The 20,977-nt window shown below is 38.7% G+C and overlaps 1 protein-coding gene across 1 annotated transcript in view; it reads right to left on the bottom strand.

Moving 5' to 3' along the window:
* Positions 1-1,188: 1,188 nt before the first annotated feature.
* Positions 1,189-20,977, bottom strand: part of LOC106810678 (multidrug resistance-associated protein 4-like) — a 44,168-nt gene continuing 24,379 nt past the window's right edge. Inside the window, exons 10-25 of the mRNA XM_014814108.1 lie at positions 19,637-19,726; positions 18,943-19,220; positions 17,633-17,719; positions 17,088-17,394; positions 16,134-16,333; positions 13,856-14,097; positions 12,189-12,268; positions 10,817-10,967; positions 9,394-9,624; positions 8,275-8,375; positions 6,948-7,142; positions 5,788-5,943; positions 4,639-4,728; positions 4,217-4,392; positions 3,209-3,314; positions 1,189-2,718 (exon numbers count right to left, since the gene is read on the bottom strand). Coding sequence (XP_014669594.1) covers positions 2,434-2,718; positions 3,209-3,314; positions 4,217-4,392; positions 4,639-4,728; positions 5,788-5,943; positions 6,948-7,142; positions 8,275-8,375; positions 9,394-9,624; positions 10,817-10,967; positions 12,189-12,268; positions 13,856-14,097; positions 16,134-16,333; positions 17,088-17,394; positions 17,633-17,719; positions 18,943-19,220; positions 19,637-19,726 — 2,775 coding nt within the window. The 3' untranslated portion in view covers positions 1,189-2,433. The remainder of the gene's footprint in view (positions 2,719-3,208; positions 3,315-4,216; positions 4,393-4,638; positions 4,729-5,787; positions 5,944-6,947; positions 7,143-8,274; positions 8,376-9,393; positions 9,625-10,816; positions 10,968-12,188; positions 12,269-13,855; positions 14,098-16,133; positions 16,334-17,087; positions 17,395-17,632; positions 17,720-18,942; positions 19,221-19,636; positions 19,727-20,977) is intronic.

The raw sequence follows: 20,977 nt of genomic DNA, 5'->3' as shown, positions 1-20,977 counted from the left end.
ATGGATTTGGGTGGAGATTCGGCACTGTGTGTCACTGTATATCAACAACTTTCCTTCATAAAAACTAACGCCGAACGCTCCCGCACTCGCTGCTGCGAGTGTGCCGTGTCGCCATGATAATGATAATAATATATATAAGCTTTATATATTATTATTATTATCATAGCGACACAGCACACTCGCAGCGGCGAGTGCGGCAGCGTCCGGCGTTAGTTTTTATGAAGGAAAGTTGATATACAGTGACACAACAGTGAACTGTAATTGAGAGGTAGGGCCTACGGTAGTATTTGTGAATGTGCGTTCATATTATTTTCAGTTTTTACTGACTGTCCCAAGTGCCTGTGCATACGAGTGCTAGCATTGATTCAAGATGTCTTCCACACGCACATTTTTGTAACAAACTACTGTAAAAACGTAAATAAATAACTCACTACACTTTAACTGAACGTTAACTTTGAAAATTAAACTGTAAAAATATGTATCAAGCCTATATTTGCTCAACGAAACACCAACTCAAAATCGCTTTCGCTGCGGTTCTGTATAATGGCGGTTCTGTGTAATATGACTCATTTATTGATGACGACGTAATACGTCACAACATCGCGCGCAGGGCGGCAAAAGAAACGCTGTTAAAACTTTCAACCCGACACGTTTCACTTTGTAGTCTAAAAGCTTTGATAAACGTATTCCCGAGCCATTTTTTTTTAGCTATCAGACATATATAGGCAAGTACAACGTGCAATGTTAAAATACTTCATTTTTGCCTGATTTTATGTTTGTCGCTTGAAATTTCGTGGAGGGCACCTTTAACATGTCAGTAGCAAGGCCAGAAATGCAATGCGGCACACACCTACATCCTAAATCCTGCAGTTAATCTATTTCTTTAGTTAGGCCTTGTTCCAGGAAACACCAGCAATACCAGCATACACAATTACTTGCGTACTGTCTGGTTGCTGCTGCTAAGCAATGTACATACTCCTTTTGAATGAATGGTGAACGCTGCTAACTATTTTATGCCTCACTAATAGCTAGCACAATCACGGGGTGACATGTCAGCAGCAAAAATAAAGATTTCAAAACTAACTGTTGTTTTATGAGAAATGTGAATGCATGATTATAGAAATTTGTAGGTATATAGTACTATTATTTATGCACTTACTATCAAATATACCCATAAAATTATGGGCGTTGTACCCCTTTAAGATATGACAACGCAATCTTTAATTTCACATGATTCAGATATTACTTCTATATAAGATACGTTACTGTTATCATAATTACTATTTAAAGTATTCATGAGAGCAGATTACATTTAAAATAATACCTCAACTGGAACATGTGGAACAAATGTTAACTGCACGAAACACAGTGACATCACAGACATCAATGTTAAAAGTCAGAAACTGGAACATTGAAGTTATAAAGATATGTGGTTATATTCCTACTTAGGAATACGTGTTACTTTGGTCTAGATTGTTAAATTTACCATATATAAACCCTTTTTCTAATCTTCTAAAAGCTGGAATAACAATTATATCATAAATAATGCAAATATAGAATAGTTGGATTCAGGGCATTTTCGTGGAGAAGGCACGTTAGTTTTATGAAACCAAGGTGAATGCGTGGGCTTAAAGGCCACCCTGATATACTGGCCAGTATCTAACTAAGTAGCCAGAGATCATATTACTCAGATATGCTGCATATACAATAATACCAACATTTGAATGTCGTGATTATAGTAACATACAGTGATGTAATTATTATCTATCCTAGTCATAGTTATCTTCACGCCTGTTGCCTTATTATTCCAAATGAACATTTCAACATGCTCTAGCACTCGCTAAACTAAAACTAATTTCCAACAATCTGCAAATAGCATAGTGTGCACTTGATAACAATAACTATTATATAGATTTGCATGAACAAAAGTGAAAATGTCACTGGAAAGGTAACGGGAATAAGGAAGGAACTCGATTCCAGTACCGTTGAGCTTTACAAGAAGGTAACCATGATGTTAGATGCGGACTTAGTATAGAGAACTTGGTATAGTTGGTATACAACATACACTATGAAATTGGAAAAACAGACAAAACACAGACTAAACATGTAAATAGTGTACAACACATGGACAATGGTGTACCAATTCGGCACCCAATTGCAGTTCGTTACGAAATATATTGATTGCCACGTACACATATGGATTTATGGATATATATGGAAATAGATATGGATTTGTTTAGTCACTTCACCCAATTTCTTAGTAATAGGTGGTGATGGACATTAATTTCTCCACTAACGATCGATTGATTTCTTTCACGACCGATGATGTTGTTACTATCACACAATATTTATGAAATAAATAACTTTCCTTGTCTGTCAAATTAATTGTGATAGTAAAGTTTCATATTCACTCCTAGTCATCCTGGCAATTTATCATACCATAGTTTCACAGTTCCCATCATCAATGTCGAGGTCATCAGATCCTATGCTGACACATGGGCCCATGCCAACCATAGCAGAGCGTTGATTATACATGCTACTACCTTTAGTAACGTCAGGTGCATTTCTCACGAGGTATGCTTGCCGCGCAATATCAAGCAGCTGCTCAGTCTCACGCCTGCCACCAGATGTCTCCACCATCTTGTAAAAGAGACTGCTGTCATCTTGCAGTAGTGTAAACGGTTCATCAAACTCTCTGATTCTACCATCTACTAGCACCTACAAAACAACAGTGCATACATGTAACAAATTAGATCCTATTTATATGACCATGTGGTTCAAGCTCTCCTTTAAGCATGATTCAATATATATATATATATCACTGAGACTACCTCAGCAAACAGTTTGTTTGCTTTAAAACTGTAAAACAGCGTGCTTGTACCATAGTCCTGTACTTGGCAACATACATTGTCCTAAAGCAGTGGTTCTTAACCTTTTTTGAGTCATGGACCCCTTTGAGAATCTTATAAAAGCTACGGACCCTTCCCCAGAAAAATGCACATAAGCACATAAACACAATAATTTTTATGCGCCTGGTTCACGAACCCCCTGAAGCACATCCACGGACCCCAAAGAGGTCCACAGACCACAGGTTAAGAACCCCTGCCCTAAAGGCTCGCGGTACTCAAACAACTACGAATACCCTTTCATTCTAAAACACTGATCACCACCACCGATTGAAAGCGGTAGTTAAGAGAATGATGCATACCATAACACGATCAGAGTCCATGATGCCACTGAGTCGGTTTGCAATCGTGATGACGGTGCAGTGCTGGAACTTCTGCCTCACCACTTGTTGTATGACCATATCCGTTCTGCACAACACAAGTCATATCAAACTGTTACCTGCGAAACATACCATACAATGCGTGCACTAAATTCAGCGCATTGTATTTAAAGTGAGGATATCAGAAAATTTTCGTGACCATTTTCACAACATTTCCCCACTATTATGATAGTAGCTGGCGTTGTGTGCACTGCAGCAAGTGTCTATAGTAAGACTAAGTGTCTTAGAACACTCGTACTTTATTACTTTCACTAACATATGCAACGATTATAATTTTCTAGTTGATTACTTGTTGTTGGTTACTTGTTGATGTCACTTGTTTCCTACATGGTCTCTACACTGTGTTAATGGTAATTGCATAAAGTGATAGGGCACTGGTACTAGTCTAGATGAGGTGATAATCTTGACAGGTGAGAGAAAACTCTTCAACTATGCTTAACTAAACATGACCATTTTTTTACATATCATAGCCAATCAGCAAAGAGGCCTTGCAATTCTATGGGCATGTAAGAAAGCAGTGAAGCATTAGCATTTTTGTCCGAGTCACTTTGTCTGATGCAAAGGTCAATTTCATTTTTATAATCAGATGTGATGACATTTTCTATCGTGCTGAAGGTTACAAGTAGCCTTCTCTATACGAATTAAACTAACCCAAGTACACCCCGCCTAAATTTCTATGTCAATGATCAAATTTAGATACTTCACATGATCTTCCCAGGTGATTGTCAAATCCATGGACCCTCAGAAAATTCCCATGCCTGTATTACGGGGTCAAGGGCCTAGAATGCCTCATGAAATTAGTTTCGAAGCAGTTGGATGGCAAAGCAGGAATCACAGTTAGACTTTTGTTATGCATACACTCAACTGGTTATTTAATGTGTTATACTATTCTAAGACATGACTTTACCACACCACAGATTTATACCACACCTGTAGTCAATGTTTGTAGGCAGTGGCTCCTCGATAATCAGAATGCGATTGCTCTTGAGGATGGCGCGTGCGAGTGAGAACAGGTGCTTCTGACCAGTACTAAAATATGCACCACTGTTGAAGAGCACAGTGTCCAGCCTCTGTGGAAGCTCCTCTAATGCTTGCTTTAACTGCACCTGTGATAGAATTATATCGCATTACAGACAGAAACATTATCAATGCACGATTACGACACTGCAAAACGTGCATATTATATTGGCCCAAATGTATAATAATTTATGCGCACAAATTCAGGCATTAATGAAGACAGGACCCTTCAATATTTAATGAATCTCAATTTACATAAAATAATCAGTTCTACTCCCTATTTATTAAAGTAGTACATAACAAATTAGTCATCATGCAATATAACAAATCATTACTTCTTCAAGTACATCCCATAAGTCAGCATCCGTGTGGTCTTGGAATGGATCTAGATTCATGCGTACACTGCAGCTGAACATTACTGGGTCCTGCAACACAATTACATTCACATATACAATTTTTAGTAAATAAAGGTCAGCATGTATATATAACGTATAATGCATATATATATAATATGATAATATGACAGTTATGTTGGTATGATGTTACTACTACTGATAACTCTACTACTTACCAACACTTAGCAAGTCTCGGTTCATGCAATATAAAGTTATATTCCTGCTAATAATCTATCAAATATTACATACAACTATGTAAAGAGAATGGCAGGTGAAATTTACATATTGTTGTATATACTATGTAATTTACATTACATATATAAACACGCCATATTGAGCATTCATTGTAACATCTTGTGTATCCGACAGGGTGAGAGCACTCAGCTATCTAAATGTAGGACTATGGTTGCCATTTTGCAATAGCATATTTACATGTCAAATACCTTAATTATTATGCCAAAATTGCAATGGTTGGTACATGGTAACATATTATATTGTGTTCTCTTGTTACAGGCTTTTCTAATCTGGTTTAGCAAGAGGAAGACATATAATGTCCTGAATGCTTGCATTTAAAATACAAGATTCCATATTCACACTTTATATGCACACCCTCTATTTTACACTTCAGTCTTCACCTATTACTGTAAAATCCTTTTTTTCATGGTGTTCTAATTTTCGTGGATTTCGTGGGTCCATCAATCCACAAATTTATGTACCCAACGAAATATTATGTACATATGTCAATTGCCGGTTCCGGAGTGGAGGCCCGCAAACCGACGCCTGCCGTTTGTGCGTACTAGTAATATATACTATCAACAACCCCGACATGTTAGTAATCTCACTCAGGTTAGTAATCTGTTTGTTAGCATTGTTTAAAAAAAAAAATTCTTTGAAGGCTTGATCCACGAATTGAAAAACCAACGCACATGTATTTTTTATTGAAACCACGAAAATTGGAACCCACGAAAATAAGTGACTTTACAGTATATAGCCTCGTGCTATGTTGTGCATTTTCCAGTATATATGGAACCATGCCAGTTTTATTAAGCCTAAATCTAGTTCTTAAGTTTAGTGAGAATGTGTACTTACTGCAGGTATGATGGACACCTTTCTCCTGAAGTCATGCAAACCCAAATGTGATATGTCCACACCATCAAACCTCACAGTGCCTTTGGGCTCAGCTAGCCTGAATAACACAGCTGGTATGGAGTCTTTACCACTGATGCTCTGCCCAACTACCCCAACCTATACCATATCAATATACACAGATTTGAATCAATATATATATATATACATACACATGTTGATGGTAATTGTAACAATGGTCTTTGCGCAGATCTTAATAAATAATGCAGGACAAAGTATATACACCATTTAGTCCTCTACGAATTAGCATCAATTTCAGTGATGAATTTTAAAAGAAACATTTCAGAAATCTACAGATCAGCAGACGTATCTCAGGTCTTTAATATTAACAAGAGCGTATAAAGAAGGAGAGCGTACAACAGTGAAATGGTGAAACCATGTTGCAGTATTAGTCGAATTAAGAAACTCTGCCCGTTTAATTTTGATGATTCTTTGCAGTATTATTGATCAGCTGTCCTACCTTGTTAATATAAAACAAACTGCTTGTCCCTACGATGTTCCTACATTGAGATAATGCGCGGTGAAAATGTGGTATTTTCGCCGACAACCGACTCGAGATCACTGTTTACTGCGACTGTCTCTCGCTTTGTGACCAGTGTATTGCTTCCGGTCGCCGCTGTGTAGCGCCATGGTAGCGCTGACTCACGTCAGTACTACAGAGATTACTATACATCCAGCGTGAGGTGGGCACAGGTGGGGGTCATCACTATGGCAATCAATAACAGACGTCATTCATTCCAGTTGTCAATCATTGACGGAAACACGTGAGGTTTCCCCAAGCTATCTCAAAGCGAGAGACAGTCGCAGTAAACACTGACCTTGAGTCGGTTTTCGGCGAAAATACCAGATTTTCACCGCTCATTATCTCAACGTAGGGGCATCGTATGGACATGCGGTTTGTTTTATATTAACAAGGTAGGACAGCTGATCAATAATACTGCAAAGAATCATCAAAATAAAACGGGGAGTTTATTAATTCAACTAATACTGCAACATGGTTTCAGCATTTCACCGTTGTACACTCTCCTTCTTTATACGCTCTTGATATTAATATCAATGAAATTATTCCAAGAAATTTCAGGTCCAACTCCAAGAACCTATACCTTCTCCTTTGCTCTAATACAGGCAAAGACATTTCTGAGTGTTCTAGCTCCATCAGGCGAATAGCTGAAGTAGACTCCTTCAAATGTCACAATGCCATGCTGTGGCCAGTAACACGGAGGTTTTTCTGATTCATTTTCCCATGGTGCTTCTGATGGGATGGATTGGAATGTTAGCATCCGCTGCACTGATGCCATCTGCAGAGGAAAAGTATTTCTACATCATCAACACTCACCATATTTGTGAATATGGATGGAGTGCCAAAACTGATCGCGCACACACGCACACACTCACGCACGCATGCACGCACACACAGCCACCGCACGCACGCACACAGGCTACATAGTGTCTCAGTATCTTGTCTCAGTACATGTTTCAACCCTAACCCCAGCGTTAAGTAAAGGCCAGGGGTCCAATGTCAGAAACACAATTAGTCTTAACATGAACGTCATCTCGTAGATTGTCTGCAGAAACGCACAACGATTACAACAATAAAAACTCCTAGCAAACTTCCTCTTAACATTGCAAATGTCTTAACATGCAAGAAACTATCAAATTTGGATGAAAAGAATGCAATGACACAAGAAAATTGCAATCATATTTTATGTTGATAAAATACATGTTTACAGTATTTATATTAGTATACCAATGTCTATTACGGAGCTTTGAAAGGGACATAACTGAAAAAAGTTTGTTCAAATGTAAACAAGTTTGTTTGACTAAAAAAAAGGTTCAATCAAATGGAAAAGCTTGTTCGAACGAAGTTCCTTCAAATGTAAAAATGTTCTAAGAACCATCGCAGCTAAGACACTTAGAAACACTATAAACAATTTTAGATAAAACACGATTTTAACAAACAGGACAGCAAACATCCCTGGATCATATAGATTCATCATATGTCATATGTCATAGCTATTTTGTCCATCAGTGTACAACTGCAATTAGCTTAATGGGAAATATCATAAATATAAGCCGGAAAAAGCAAAAATGTTTTATTGGATTTCATGCTGACGAAATCAGATAAATTACTTATCACATTTTTTTTACAAAAAAGCACGTGCAGTTCGGCAATAAACCGTTTAGATCCGACACTTTTTCTCAGAGTCGGCTGGGTGACTCTGAACATGGCATATATGTTTGGCCTGAGTAAAACAGTTTTTATTTTGAAAAAAACAACAACCTATGTATGCTTGTATGCTAAGACCCAAAACACCCACCGCCATATATTTTTCTCGCCAGAATCAATTAGGTTCTACTACTGTACCTAAACTGTTACATATATTACTGGAACACAAGGAACATCTATGAGCTAAAAATCAAGGTACCTACCTGCGACTCCAATTCAGCACTTTGCCGTACCATCCACTGAAAGTATGAGAACAGAGCTATCGCATATGTCACCGTCAGACCAACACTTCCAGCGCTTTGACCTATAGATGAGAAATTTTCATACTACGGTTAAACATACAGTGATTTGTCATCAGTTGACCTATCGCCTGAGCAAATTAGCCACATACAATTAGAAGTTGTTTCCAAGTTCGTCAAGGCAGACCAAGGTTGCACTGCTTACTCATGCTTCAAAATTGGGCCGATATCTAGGAATATATGTTGCCAGAGCTGCCGTAGCAAGTTTATATGTAACCTTTCTATAAATTTTCTTATTGCTGTGCATGTATCCGTCTGTCTTTTATGGAAAAAAATGTTAATAAAAGTACGTTGCCTTACTGCCCTCTCTCTGAATGGGTGTGCCACCCCCTCCCCCACAGCCTGTCCTGGTGCAACATTTCTGACAACACCCGAGGCAACACTTGACTTGCTCTAAAAAACCTGGCATGTGCAGCACCCAAGGGCACTTCCTTGCTGAGCATTATCTCTACAACACCATCTCAACAAGGACTGTTTAGAGCTGCTTGTCACTTACATCAGGCAAACAAGTCAATTAGTGAGCAAAACCTTTTAGATAAAATCGTAACCATAGCAACTAAACATAACAATTACACCGAATATGATATTAACGCCCGTAGTGTCTATGTCTCCCTGGGTACTGCAGGAACGTACCCTGGTACTATCTAATATGCCGGACCGTACCTCGCCTACTCCACTAACGAGTCTAGGGAGTCGCCTACGCCTACTCCCTAACCCTAACCATATCAGATAGTTACCCGGGTACGTTCCGGTATACCGGACCGTACCCAGGGTACGTTCCGGCAGTACCCAGGGAGACATAGACCTTATCTGCGATATTAACTTATGACACTGTAAAATGTAACACTTAATTTTGGCAATACACTAAATAATAGTGAGCAAAAATTTCACTGTCACAAATCATGCTAGCCACAAACAATGTTGTAGCGAGCATATGGTATGGAATAGACAAGAAGTATGGACTATACAACCAGATACTACATAGATCCATCAACAGTAAACACTCAAGGTAACCACACTTACTATCTGCGGTGAATATAGTGCAGAATGAAACGATTGTCACAAGCATTGTGCAAACCATGTCCAGGCGTATCGCAAACCATCTAGAAGTCACCAGGAACAGCCACCAGGCAGAGCTGTGTAGGTCTTGGTGGCAGTACAGTAGCTGAGTGAAGTAGTCTTGGTTGTTGTACACATGGATAGTAGGAAGGCCCATTAGACTTGAGCTCAGGTAGTTATACACAGGCCTCCGAGCTAAACACATACAACGTTACATCAGTATTTAAATCATAGCTTACAAACTAATAAACAATTATTTCTCACATTAAGCAAGCAACAGAGATCATGGAGCTTATTACAGATTTACTCTAGCATTATTGTCCAATAAAATCAAGCAACAGAACGTGATATCTTGGCAAATTATCAGCATATTAAAGACAACAAAACTTGAAGACCTGAAAACAAAGGGATACTACACCCATTATTCCTACAAATTTCTATAATCACGCACTCAAATTTGACATAAAACAACAGTGAGTTTCGAAATTTCGACTTTCGAAATTGTTATTTTTGACTGCTGACACGACACCCCACGATTGTGCTGCCACCTTGACGAAGTTGCACTTTTGCCAATTTATTTTGCATGTTACAGACAGAGGGCTAATCACAAAATTTCAATTATATTTATACCTAACTGCTATTTTACGACAAATTTGCCTACATTATAACTGAAATTTATAAGATATTGCAATCTTTCTCCTCTTAAATTATTAAATAAGAAACACCCTCGGTCTGTAGCTTGCAGCAGAGAAGTTGCGTTGTGCAACTTTAGCCCGGCGCACATTGCCGAACATTTTGCTCAAAAACATTATCGTAGCAATGTTCCATGAAATGTTCAGCAATGTGCGGTGAAAAAAGTCGCCAAACATTTGTTCCGAACAATGTTTCTGAAGATCGAAAATGTTTGATATCTCGAACATTTTTCGTCGAATGTTCGTCAATGTGCGCTGAATGTCGAACAATTCTAGGAACATTTGTAAAGTAGTAACCAATAGCAGCACGATATGTGATCACATGACGCCATTCACGCCGATCACGTGACTCTTTACAACACAGCTACTGGTGGCGGCGCCACGAGGTTGTTTGCTGCAAAATGTTTGGCAATGTGCGCTCAGCAATTGTTCACCCGTACATTGCCAGACAAAAACATTTGTTCGGGAAAATGTTCGGCAATGTGCGCCAGGCTTTTGTCTGTCAGTGGATGCACTAGTAGTGGCGATATCTTCGTTGTATGAAACGACATAGCCGTCAGTTTTTGAAACCCTTTTAAATGTATTTCTAATGAATACTGAACAATGAATTTTTTACATAGCATAATTTAAACCTATTTTAATTGAAAATCTGCAAGGAAACTAGGGTCATGTGTCCGGTACATGCAATTGCTTACTTATGGTCTCGAGGTATTTGATATCTTTGGCAGTCTGCAGGTAGTATATTCTCAGCAGGAAAAATGTAATGATTAACGCAGCCATGGCTATCAACGTCCATGGCAGAAACACTGCTACCACAACCAGGCAACCCAGCACTTGCAAGAAACACTGCAATAAAGAAATATATTCGTGTGTAACGACTATAGCAACAACGTTTGGAACCAGTTATATCAATAAATGACTGTACAAACACTTTAGATTGCATGATATTTCCACTATAGTAGTCCTTCTATATCATGAATTAACTAGACTAAAACAGTCAGAGACCAATCTCTGACAGTACCTTCATATGTATTGAAACTGACATGGCTATGCATTATTAGAATACATAAACAAATCTCACAAAATCTCATCTTAAATGCAATGAGGTTTGGTACCAATTACAGTTTAGCCTTGATACTATCATGAATGAAAATGAGCAAGTAATCAACTCAAACCAAAACCGTACTAAGATTTAGTAACAGCAAGTGTTTGATGACGTAATTACAGGACAAGGTATAACCCTCTTAGTTGGGGAATTGGAGTTTAGGGAGCCACTATCACCTCCTATTAGAAAAATAAATCAAATGAATTTTGTGATGTATTCTGGAGCTATTTGAGTATCAAGTTAGGTTATCCTGAGTAACTATAGTTTCTTTCGAAGATATTTTTAATAATTAACAAAAACATTAAATATAATATATGACTTTAAGGTTTGCGATCGACTCTCATCAAATCTCCAACCGTGTGACAACAAAGTATTGTATACGCTGTATATTTCGTGGTGGTTTAATTTTCACGAATTTCGTGAACACGTGCTCGACTGCGAAAATAACAACACGCGAATAATTCATACCGAATAATACCGAATAGTTCATAATTCACCAACTGCGAAATTGTCCATCAAGCCTGAATTCACGAAAAATATGGCGTATACAGTACAAAGTTTCTATTACTGTAGGTTTTTAGGTAGATGCGATGCATTTCTGTCAACAGTAGTCTTCTAACATTAACGTTAGTCTCAAGTGTTATCTTAGCATTAACATTCACATTAACTTTACGATGTTTATGACAATGGGCCCAGATATTTTATAGCTGGCATCAATAGCCACCCAATTACAATGGACAAGAAAAAAAAGTGGCACCAGAGAAGTATTTGTTGTCCCTACTTGTCTGATTGAAAAACCAACACTTTAAACACTATGATGCTGGGATAATCTTTTACAATATTGTTTAAAAAGCGCAAAATGGGTCAACAACATTCAAGTCTGGTTTTTAAGGTAACCAACAGTGAAATTCTGTGAAAGCTTGTCAAATGTGGTGATGAAACAGCAACCTTAACTAAATTACCTCAAAAAAGTCATATAATGTGAAAGGTAGCAAATCATCCAATATAACTCCATCACGTGTAAAGCGGCTGATGAGAGAGCCTGGAAAATAGACAAGGTGACAGTGACATATAAAAAAATTCTTTTTTGGCGATGCGGGTATTGGTATGCAATGGGGAACCCACGGTACTAATCCACCAGATGACGCCACTACGCAATTCAGGTAGTTGTTTTAGAAATGGCGTCTGCTCAGCCTAGTACTAGTAGCAGTGCCGTCTCCAATTATCGCAACTGGAGCCTGGCAGATTTAAAAGCAGAACTCAAAAACAGAAATGCAAAACTTTCTGGAAGAAAACGCGAATTAATTACTAGGTGAATATATATATAGTAATTTACGTGAAGCTGCTGTATGTTTCCTGTGTAGCCGTGGCACTGGTACATTCACAGTCATACCAACTTAGGCATGAAGGGTCATTGTCGTATCAGGTACTACATATATGTACCCGAGGTAGTTTTAGGTTGTTTAGTATTATGTTTATATTTTTATATGAGGTATGTTTAGGGTTAGGGTTAGGGTACACTTCTGTAGTAAAAGTCTGGTACACTTTGTGTATACTATATGTACCTCGGGTACATATATGTAATACCTGATACGACAACGACCCCTTCAGCCCAACTTAGAAACACCATATGTTTGTGTCCCACTTTATACCGTACCGTATGCATGCATACATTCTTGGCTTTGTGTAGTGCCATGTATTATTATTATTACACCTTTGAACATTGTATAAATTATGCACGGTAGTAAAATTACTATTACCATCAATTTTTTTGTACAATCAGTTTTATATTGATCATATGTGGTTCTCTAAGTATATCCCTGAAACTTGAAAGGAGATATGTTGCATGAACTAGCATTAACAAGAAGCTCAGTAACTGCCTAGCAATGCTATAACAGTTAATTATTATAGACTGGAGTTCTTAGATGTCAACCTGCCAACCCATGGCCAAACTGTCGACGCAGAATATGCCACGTCTATCCCTCAAGCTAATGAAAGACTTACATGTTGTCATAGCGACGGAGTTCCCGCCGATAAACGCTGCAAGCGTAGATGAGTACATGAGGCAGTTTCACAAGAAGCCATTTATGTATAAAGAGAGGTAACTACTTTGAGAGAGAACGAAATCACATGTATAATGTATCAAATCACATATCAGAAATTTTTGATTTTAAATGTAATATACTTTATACATGTACAGGATGACACAGGCTGTTATATATAATCTGTTCATTGCTCAGATTCTTGCAGTGTGTGTTCTGCCATTGTTTGAGCAATCAGGAAATCGGTAGCATTTAAAGTAGAGTCTAAGACGTAGCCCCAAGTTGTGAAGGGGTAATTCAAGAGGTGCAACGCGAGTGCAGGACTGGACAGGGACCTGCTACACATTTCTAGCATACAGCTGCGCAGTGTTGTACAGCCTCACATGCTTTTTGCAAAACGGACTACATTGTCTTTATGACAATAACAGTGTATTAACTGATTGCTGTCCCTACCCTGGTAAATAAAAACCTGCTAAAAGAGGCTTAATTTGAACAAGGAATACTAGAAAAATAGACTTACATCTCATATAAACTAACATGATGCAATGTACACGCAAAAATGCATACACTACACACTACGTACTTACTTAATGGGTTGAGCATAAAAAAGCACAGTGGAGCTTTCAAGATCTTTCCAAACACTGTTGAGTGTAGATTGCATGCTGCAAGCATACTGACATGGAAGAACAGGAGCGCCCTGAGGAGGCCAAACACAGCGAGCGTTCCGACGATGCCAGAATAGACGTAGATGTTCTCATTTAATCCAAATCCTTGCGCGAAGGGACGAGTGCCATTCAAAGCAAACTCTTCAGCCTCATTGCTGTCACACCTACGTAAATGTCAGAGAGAAACTCGTTAGCCTGGATTACAGTTCACACACAGCTGCTGCAAATGACACTTATACTGTCACGATCAAGCGTACCTCACAGTAGTCATTTGACACCAAGAGCTTTTTCGATCTGCATACTGTGCATACCAGCAAATAAATTCTCACCTGGTGGCTTATTTAACCAATTTTAAAGATTCACCATTCATTAGTGATTAGCTAGGCATGTGAGGTTAAAGAATAATAGCTCTTTAGAATTACATCTTCAAAACAAGCAAGTAATTAGGTAGGTCAACCTGGGTTTGTGAGAACTATTCACTCACATTCAGATCTCCTACAACAATGTCTTTCTGTTATGATATCAGAAACATGCATATAAATGTATATCCTACCAAATTTGAGACTTGTAGTTACTACTTCTATAACTAAAGTTTATTGGTTTTTCGTAAAACTGCCTCATGTCGTTGAGATCTTACTAGACTTAAATTAAACACACGATTTTGTATTTGATGGATGGAATGTGAATTCATTTAATCAACATATTCTTCACTTTCGAGATTAACTTTGTCAAATCAAGTCTATGTCTTAAAGTGAGTATTGCGAGATTTTTGCTCAGAAAAACTAAATATAGCTGAATATAGTCTCACCTGACAGTGGAAATATCACTGATTATACCAACATTCAAAACACCAAGATTTTATGCAGTTATAGAATAGAAAAATTGATTTGACCACAACATACAAGCAATAAATTTTATCGTGTCCCGACTCTCAAAATCACAAATGCCGTTTTCAAAACAAGTGTACATAATTAAAACAAAGAGGCGTGCAATTCTGTGTGGTAAAAGTGGTGAGTTTTTATGTCAATAATTCAGAGCACTTTCTGTCATTGTCATTCCCGTGTTACTATCTGACTGGCAATCCACAAGCTTCTCTAATAACAGACTTTACGTGGCATTAGTACTACACTGCTGTTACGCTAGTATGAACGTCTGTGTTTACACTCTGACCTGATTTCTAGGGTGCGACGGTATGCATTACTGCACCGTGATAGATGTCTCGCGCTACCGCGAGAAAGTCCGAGAGATCGCAACGGTAAACAGAAACAGAACGCAAAATTGTAATCTTGCATGATTTGGTGAATACGAGGTTCTAAGACATTTTATCATTACTCTAGACAATTGCTGTTACTCAAGCAATAACGGTAGGTATCATGAAAGTAGGGAAAACACTGGAAAATTCTCGCAATAGTTACTTTAACACATTAAAGACAATATATCCCATATAGGAGCCGCCTCCGTGTTATATTGGAATTTCAGGACAGCGATACTTTCGCTCTGTTCCGGTCTCATTCTCTCTGTTCTGGTCTCATTCTCTCTCTCTCTCTCTCACTCTGTCTCTCTCTATATTTTTTCTTGTTTAACTGTTTGTTTTCAGGCAAACGAAAATGATAAAATGAGCCGTTTTTCGTCATTTCCACTTTAAATACTACGGGGTGCATGCCAACATAGTTGAGCTTTTTAGAGTAGTTGCAATACAGCAGATAGTGGCGTAGTGACTTCACTTTCTCACTAACCGTGGAGTGGGTAACAGCTATCCAGTTAGTATATAAAGATAAGTGGTCTAACTACAATACTGTTAATTGTACTGAACAGAAAGGCAAACGTCACATCAGAAGTAAACAATCTCTTCGAGACTATTTACTTCTCGTCAAATTAATACCCTGTACAGACTGCAAATTTCATATTGTATCAAACTTGTACGCGCCAGGCACGCGACAAATTTTTACAGTGTGTACATGCTATGCTGCTCCAAATACGCGCTGGCCCGCACCTATTTGGCCCCGCAAATGAAGGGCCAGGCCCGCTTCGAAGCAGGTTAACTTGGAGTGAACCAAGTTAGGCTGCTTTGAACGTGTCAACTTAGCCCGCTTCAGAGTTTTGTGTCTGTACGCTAGGATTTGGCACGCGCCAGTTTGATACCATATCAAATTTTGCAGTCTGTACGGGGTATAAGCTATATTACAGAAATATAACAAACCAGAATGCAAGCCAAACATCGCTGAAGGTGGCCGCTCCCTGAGCAACGATATTGAAGAACAGCAGGAGGATGAAGACGAGAATGCCACCTCCAGCTGTGAAGTAACCCTGGTACGTAGAGAAGCCTTCACTCTCATCATCTTCGTATTCACCATCCTCCTCCTCCTCCATCACTGGGAAAGATGTCTGCAGCATCTCCGGCTTTGAAAAATATAATCTTTCTATTAATGTCACTAATAGAGTAAGGGTTTGATTATACATGGACATGTGTACCAGCCTACCAGGTAAGGAGACAGAGCTATGAATTATAGATCCATTACATTATACCACTATATGTGGTTACATATATGGAATTCGATACATAATCAGCACAGATTTTCTTTGGATTCAGAAAGAGGAGGTTGTAGGTTAGAATGCACAGTTTAACCACTCAATCTGCCTTCACCACCAATATTTCCTATTCAGTCCTGATCTTCTATGTGAATCTCATCTCACAGATAGGTATAGTGGAGGCTTTACCAGTATAATATTGGCTTCTGCTCTATTACAAACTTAATCCATAATAATATGAACATGTCTATACAATTACCATGTACTGATGTAAGACCACTATACAAGGGTTGCCGCAATGATGAAGAATTTTCTAATTGCATACAAAAAATGCATATATATATATATATATATATATATATTATATATAGAGCGAGAGACAGAGAGGGAGGGAAGGAGGGAGGGAAGGAGGAACAGAGAGAGAGAGAGAGAGAGAGAGAGAGAGAGAGAGAGAGAGAGAGAGAGAGAGAGAGAGAGAGAGGAGGAGAGAGAGAGAGAGGAGAGAGAGAGAGAGAGAGAGAGAGAGAGAGAGAGAGAGAGATTACCGCGTGATAGTGCAGCGGGCATGCATGCATGGAGATGGGAACCAAACTTCTCTGCTGGAAACACTAAACATACAACATACCTGGGTTTCAACATCTGTTGACCCAACGGCTGCAAACGTACGCAGACTCAGGATCGAGCCTGCCTGGCTGCTGCAAATGCTTGAATACTTGCTAGTAGGCAATGCCACCGGCAGCAGGATTAAGTCCTCATCCTCGTCCTCGAGTACCGACGTGAAGTTCACGCCAGCCGTGCGCAGCTGATTGTGTGAGCCGATACCGATCACCTCACCTTCTTTTAGGATCATCACACGGCTGGTGAACTTTAGCAGCTGAATATCACTGGTCACCATAAATCGGCACTTGCCACCGAGCAGGCCGTTGATGCACCTGCCAAAGTATAGTAACCACCTTTTTTACCCTATTTGGATTTAACCAGGTCATTCCTATGCACATCATTAGAATACTGTACCATTGCAATGCAATTAAGAATGTTAACGTTATTCAATGTTTTCCTTTACCAAAACTTATGGGCATGCACTGGAGATGTTATTTCAATAAACATTGAATCGATACCTCCATCACCTGTGATGGGGAGCCTTCAACACTGCGCACATGGTAAAATTACCTTTCGAAAAGGAATCTAGCAGTCTCGGCATCAAATGGTGCTAACGGCTCATCCAAAAGATACACGTCTGCATTGTAGTACACAGCCCTGCATAGAGTATCATGTTTGTATGCATTTGCATAACGTGCAAAACAAAACAGGAATCACATAATGCGCATGAGTGTGGTATTATAAAGGCAACTTCAGAATTGAGAAAATTTGATTGACGCGTCTTTGGAAGACCGTGATCAGGAAATTTACACCTGCTGTACTTGGAATGTGAACTCTGACAAATGACCGTTAATCTGATAGCGTGGTGGTGTGGCACTAGGTGCAGCATGCACTCCCGCGTTAAACAATGCTGTTACAGTAGCAATGCTAATATGCTCAAGCGCAGACACCCGGGCAAGGGACGAGAACACAATTAGAAATGAATGGTCACGTAGGTCGTGTTTGATTCACCTTATGTAGAGTTCGTTCCTGCACGGAGTGCGTAGTGCACGTTAGTGACCACCAAAGTGCACGTTAGTGACCACCAAAGACGTGAAGTACAAACCTAGTTTGTGTACTACTCTTACTCTAGAGCACTATATCTGATACCATTGATCAACTACTTTATTACCTCCGCCAGGGGCATGGCGGGGGTTATGTTTTCACCGGCGAGTTTTTGAGTGTTGGTTTGTGTGTTACCATGCACGTTTCAGTTCACTTCCGCTAGGTGCGCTGGCTGTAGAATTACAACCACGCAACCACAGGCTAAGGGGCAACCACAGTCCTCCCCCACCTGCACGCTCGCACTAATCCGGATCCAATTAATTAATTAATTAATTGATTAAAAATTACACATCGAGAGAATTCAGCTGCCTTGGCGGAGGTCTGTGCTCTCCGAGTGCTCTAGTTATGCTATAGTTTGCCTCGGTGAGATCGGGGAATGTACAATTTAATCATAATACTTTACAACACCTTGTGGGTGACGCTAACATTTCTGCAGCCGTAACCAATCGAGGAATTTGGTGAAACTGTTCTCATGGTTACACCTATCATTAGTGAATAAGGTTAACCATATCACAATAATATTAATGCAGGTACCAACCCTACATACACTCGACCACTGTTTTGTTGTGTGAAGCCAGTGTATTACACACTTGTGATAGAAATTACATTACATCTAATTAATATATTAGTATATATATGTATAATGTATAATATATAATAGTTGAAATAGTAATTTCTATCGCTCATGTGAGATAATCTGGTCTCAGAACAAACAGCGACAAAACCTTCTATGGTGACAGACCCTTAGTGACAAACCAATAGACACCAAAACGCACCTAGCCAAGTTAATCTTCGCTTTCTGCAGTTCTGTGCAGCTCTGACCAATCACCGTCAGATCACCGTGGGGAAGGAGGTCGATGTCGCGCTTCAGGGCGCATGCACGCACCACCTTCTCGTATTTCTCCGACTCGAAGGCCGACCCCATGGTTATGTTCTGCCTCACCGTCGCGTGGAAGATGAACGGCTGCTGCGACACGAACGCCAACCTGCCATGCACTGCCACAGTGCCTCGAGATGCCTCTAATTCCCCAACCACTGCCATCAGCAGTGACGTCTAGACAAGAGAGATGTTTGCATGTAGCAGTCTCTCGAAATAATACTGATAGAGTTATAACTGACTTTACTTCAAGAATGATAAAAAAGTGTTACTTCTCAAACAGACTTGAACTGGTAAAAACAGTTTTGACATGATATTATCAATACAGTGGCCACAATAGGAAGGAAAAACGTACCATATTTACATCTGTAGAGTTCCACGACAAGGCATGAACAAATCATATCAACATTAACACTATTACGGTAAAAAACAAGCTAAGCAGTGAATGGCTAAGAATTTGTATAAGGAGTAGTTGATCAAAATAATATATTTGAAACATTAAGCAATGTTAATTTAAACATGTTTGAAAACATCAACACGATTAGATTAACCAGTATATATTACATGTAGGCAATACATTGCATATGTCATACCTTCCCTGCCCCCGGTGGTCCCACAATTGCCATCAATTCATCAGATCCTACAGTACATGTGATCATGTTTAAGGTCGGACTCTTGGAAGACTAAAATTGGGAGAAAAATAAGTGCTTAATGACTAATGTATATTATCTATTGATAATAAAAAAATATGACACAAAATATTAATTCCATTATATCTTACCGAATAATATAATTATACCAATAAATATATGAAAATTTAAGCAGGTATCAAAGTTCACATATTGTATAGTAAGTATATTTTGTTCCTACGACATCAACTAGTTCTGTATAGAATGGCCAATGTAAAGTTACTACAAGTACTGTAAGTATACTGTTTGTACAAGATTAACTTTTCTATGAAATGACTGTCTGAAGACCACATATACATAACATCAAGAGCGTATTAGGAAAGCTAAGAAGTATTAAGAAGCCTGACAACATATCAGCTCTTGATAACATATCTTCTATACTCATTCATATGAGTTGTTTACACTAGATTCATTTGTGAGACTACAAACATGTTAATTCAGATTGACATCACATTAGACACCACTACCATGTTGATAAATCCAAAGCGTAGCAGAACTAACGCTCTGTGCAACTGCATCTTTATGTATCTCGTTTATATACACTCGCTACTTTCTATATATATATATATGAGAGAAAGCAAAATTAATACAGAAAAATAGAAGTTCTTTTTAAAATAATTAAATAAATTATTCAATAAAAATTGACACCTCCTTCTATTTTTGTACATTTATAATTTTCGGTATCTGCCCGTGTGTCCATGTCTTTAACAAGAGCGCACAAATGGATAAACGGTACTAGGATCATTCTACAACGTTCACCTAAGTTTGTTCTGCAGAATATATCCTGTTTATACGCGGTCCTGTCCTATTTATCTGATCAAAATATCAATGGCATTTAACTGTGTAAAATAGAGGGGTAGCAAAACACGTGCTGTCCCTGTTTATTTAATAAGATTTAGGTGTTACACAATAACCAAGTAAAGGAATACTTGACTCTAGGTTCTAGGGTATTTTCAGATGATTTAGGTTAATATTACGCTTCATAAAAAGTTTTATGGTTCAATATTTATTAGAAATATTTTTTTTAAATGTTTTACAACTGACGGCTATACCGTTGCTTACAACGACGGTGGCGCCACTGGTAGCGCACCCACTGAAAAGTTGCGCAAAGCAAGAATTCGGCTGCAGGCTACAGACTGAAGGTGTTTCTTATTTATTAATTTAAGAGCAGAAGGATTGCAATATCTTATAAACGACATATAGTTTCAGTTATAATATGGATAATTTGTCTTAAAATGAACATCG

The sequence above is a fragment of the Priapulus caudatus genome, unplaced genomic scaffold (assembly GCF_000485595.1).
Source record: "Priapulus caudatus unplaced genomic scaffold, Priapulus_caudatus-5.0.1 Scaffold462, whole genome shotgun sequence".
NCBI lineage: Eukaryota > Metazoa > Priapulida > Priapulimorpha > Priapulimorphida > Priapulidae > Priapulus > Priapulus caudatus.
Note: the sequence above shows the minus strand (reverse complement) of the source record. Positions and strands in the feature narration are given on the sequence as shown.